Genomic DNA, 3,467 nt, shown 5'->3' on the forward strand with positions numbered 1-3,467 from the left:
CCCCCCCAGGCCGGCAAGAACGCCCAACAAGGACCAAGCCCTTCACTGCCCGTCAAGGGTGATTACCGGCGGAATGAAACTCAAAAGGCATGCATGAGAATGAATAGAAAAGGCAACTCCAATGAAGGGGGAGTGCCATGTGATATCAGAGAATCGAAAACACAACAAGACACGGACGGGCGGGAAGGGCGGGAATTGAGGACTGACAGAGGTTAACAGGTACAGAAACGCATGGTAGCAAAAAGGCAAAGTCATTAGAGTTACATAACCCCGTGATCGTACTCAAAACATGAAGAAGTTCGGAAACTCTTCAAAATCGTGTTCGCCATCCACATAGCCCTTTTCTCCAAAAAAGCGGTGGGTATAATGCTCACGAAACCAAAAGTCGTCAAAAAAGCAATCATCCCCGCTATACATAATGCTCGTATCCACTGGTAATTATACACCTCTGAACATGCGGACGACGAGGAACCACATCGCTCCAATGAACTTGAAAGACGAAAGTCCCGCCACCGACCACAACACAACCGACATGTAGATGTTGGCACGGCCGTCCTTGTCGGCAGTACTATCTGCGGTGGGACTTATCCTCTCGAGGCCAGCGGCACTGAGAACGACGGCAGCAAGGCCAAAGTTGGAGATCATCCAGGCCAGCACTACAACGGAACGGACACCACGGTAGTAGTCCATCTGAGCCTCAGCCTTTTGCGAGTCCGTAGGGGCCTTAACTTCCTTGACGAACTTGGCGCTAAAGACCTTGAGCTCGCGCTCGTACTGGGCGTTGAGATCAGCCTCGTCGGGAAGATCGGTCTTTCCTGAACCATCCTTGGTGCTGACGGTAGGCAGCTTCTCGGCGCCGTCGTCACCCTTGGTACCCCATGAGATATCGTGAGTGTTGCAGAATGCGTAAACATTGAGAATGTTGGTGTAGGTAGGCGTCAGAAGCATGTACTGTCCGAATGAGGTGATCATGTGCCAGGGATCAAACATGAGCACCGAGGCAAGTAACCAAATACCGTAAGTCGACATGACGGAGATGATGAGGGTGTAGAAAACTGGATTCTTGAAGAGGTCGCTGACGTTGAAGCCGTTCGAGTCGTTGACATCAGCGATAATAGCCTTGACAGCAATAAACACGGCGGCAAACAACAGGTAGCTAGGGAAATTTCAGTAAGATTGCCACCATTTAGTGCAGTCAGGGTATACTCACATCATTATAAGCGCCCAGAAGTAGACCATCGTGATGTAGTAAGCACCGGAACCGGCTGGACGATTACCCATGGAGAGAACGAAACAAGTCATGAGTGAAATTCCGTAGAGCCAGGTAAAGACCACGCCGAGGATCTCGCCGGTCCTACCTAGCAAGGTGTCCTCGCCCAAGCTCGTCGTAAGAATCTTGAAGACCAGGAAGAAGTTACCGATGGCAAACCATGCGAAAATCATGTTGATCGTGTTGAAGACGAACTCGATGAAGAACATTAGCTTTCGTAAAATAGAGTGGTCGGACCGGAAGAATTCGTAGAAGTGGGCAATAGCGTAGATGGCAGCGAAGAAGGAACCGTTCAGCCAACGACGACGTTGGAGGACAAGTTCCGTGACGGTATCCGGCACATCAGTCTCGCCAGTAGCAGACTTGACGTACTGCAGAATCCAATGGCAGTTTCTCTTCGTGACAAGCTCGAAGCAGAGGATACGATCCTCGGCGAGATACATATTGGATGTGAAGATACCAGCGCCGGCACCTTCAAGCTTCTCACCAGCAAAGTACTTCTCCAGTGGACCTTGACCGTTTTTATCGTTTTGCAGAGCAACGTAACGGTAGGCTGAGAAGGCGCCAGGCAACACAGAGATGAAGCCAAAGGCGGATTCCAGGGGTTTGTCGAGAATGTTGCTCATCTTGTACTCGAAGTTTTGCGTCGCCACCAAAGGGTTAAGAAGGTGCTTTCCACCAGTTCCCAACATGGCCTTGATTTCACCGCAAGCGCCAGCGCACATGGGCTCGAGGTCGAAAGCCTTCCAAAGGTGATAGATGGAGTTTCCACCAGGCTTGGTACCCGCATCGATGAGGACACAAATGTTGGGGTCGAGAACGCGGCCGAAGGCCTGGAAGAACCATCTGTGGGAGTTGATCTTTTTCGAGTTCTTCTCCTTCAGGCAGAACAGCATCTGAACGGGCTGCTGCTTAGGGACCAAGGTGACGACGTCGTTCTTGATCGTCATGCCGACTTGGGAGGTGTACTCGTAAATGTGGGCCGTGACATCCTTGCCGTTGACCTGTTGCTTCGCAATACCCTCCTGGTATACACCCATACCAGCCAGCAGCGCTCGTGTTCTCGGGTTGATCTTGCCACGACCGTCGCTGACCACACAGACAACAATCTTCTTCCAGGCATCCTTGCCCCAAGTCTTGCTCTCTTTCCGGCTGCACATATACTCAACGTTCTTCAACACGCCAATCATTGTCCGTGCGAACAAGATTTCGTCCTCATTGTACATGGTGACGACGATGAAAAGCTCTGTATGTCTCGGCTTGGAGAAGAGCCTCTGTCTCAGTGTGAAGTTGTCGTCGTAGAAGAAGTTCGGATCGCAAGTGGCTGCGGAGTAGCGCATGTGGGTAAACTCGTCACGCTCGCCGTGAGGAAGCTGGTTAAGCAGTCTTGGGGGAACGGGGCAGTCAAGAACCAAGTTTCCCCGGTACAACAAAACTTGCTTAACGGTCTTCCATCTCTTGATACCTCCAGCTGGCTGTGGTGTTGGATTGTCCTGGTATCCCCCATCGGTGGGCGTAGTGTCTTGGTGAGGTAGCATCGGCCTGTTATCGTCAAACTCGTTATATCCACTATGTTGATCATGGGGTGAAGGTTCGTAAGACTGGTTGTAGTATGCGTCATGATGCGCTTCCGGGTTCACACCGTAGTCGCCGTGGTTCACTGGCGTATCGTACCCGCTCAAGTTGCTTACAGAGTGCTACGTAAAACCGTCGTTAGCTAAGTTCCAGATGAAGGCTCTTGAGCTTTGCTTACTGCTGCGTTCAGTTGTAATTGGTCACTGGGAGTGCCATAGCGGCCAGGTGCCATGGGGATATCGAGCTGAGAATGAGGGCTGGGGCGGCCATACGGGTCGTCCACATGTTGAGGAGGAGGCTGGTGGTATCCTGTCTGTGCCTGGTTGTTGAACGGGTTGTCCTCCAACTGATAGCCATGCTGAGTCGGCTGGCCTGGCGAAGGCGTGCGATGGTACCGGGGATCCATCCGGTCGTTGTAATAATCGTCGTCTATAGGGAAATCAGGTTAGGTTGGCTGTCTACACAAGTAATTTGCCGTGACTTGAAAGTAGGGTGTTGTAGAGGTGAGAAGCGGGTATAATTGTTTAATTGTTTAAAGCAAGGACAGAAGCTTGCGCCACGGAAGGTGCGTATTCGTACTCTTCGATGCAGTATGCGCCGGACAGGGAAGCTCTTTGACAAA

General features: G+C 51.4%; 1 protein-coding gene across 1 annotated transcript; it reads right to left on the reverse strand.

Moving 5' to 3' along the window:
* Window positions 1-438: 438 nt before the first annotated feature.
* On the reverse strand, window positions 439-3,251 carry CORC01_13802 (chitin synthase I; the record flags this gene model as incomplete). Its single annotated transcript, XM_022625418.1, has 3 exons — window positions 439-1,156; window positions 1,211-2,967; window positions 3,024-3,251. 3 exons carry the CDS (start codon window positions 3,249-3,251, stop codon window positions 439-441), a joined length of 2,703 nt encoding a protein of 900 aa, XP_022468061.1.
* Between the last annotated feature and the right edge of the window lie 216 nt (window positions 3,252-3,467).

Source organism: Colletotrichum orchidophilum (genome assembly GCF_001831195.1).
Source record: "Colletotrichum orchidophilum strain IMI 309357 chromosome Unknown Scaffold_215.1, whole genome shotgun sequence".
Taxonomy (NCBI): Eukaryota; Fungi; Ascomycota; class Sordariomycetes; order Glomerellales; family Glomerellaceae; genus Colletotrichum; species Colletotrichum orchidophilum.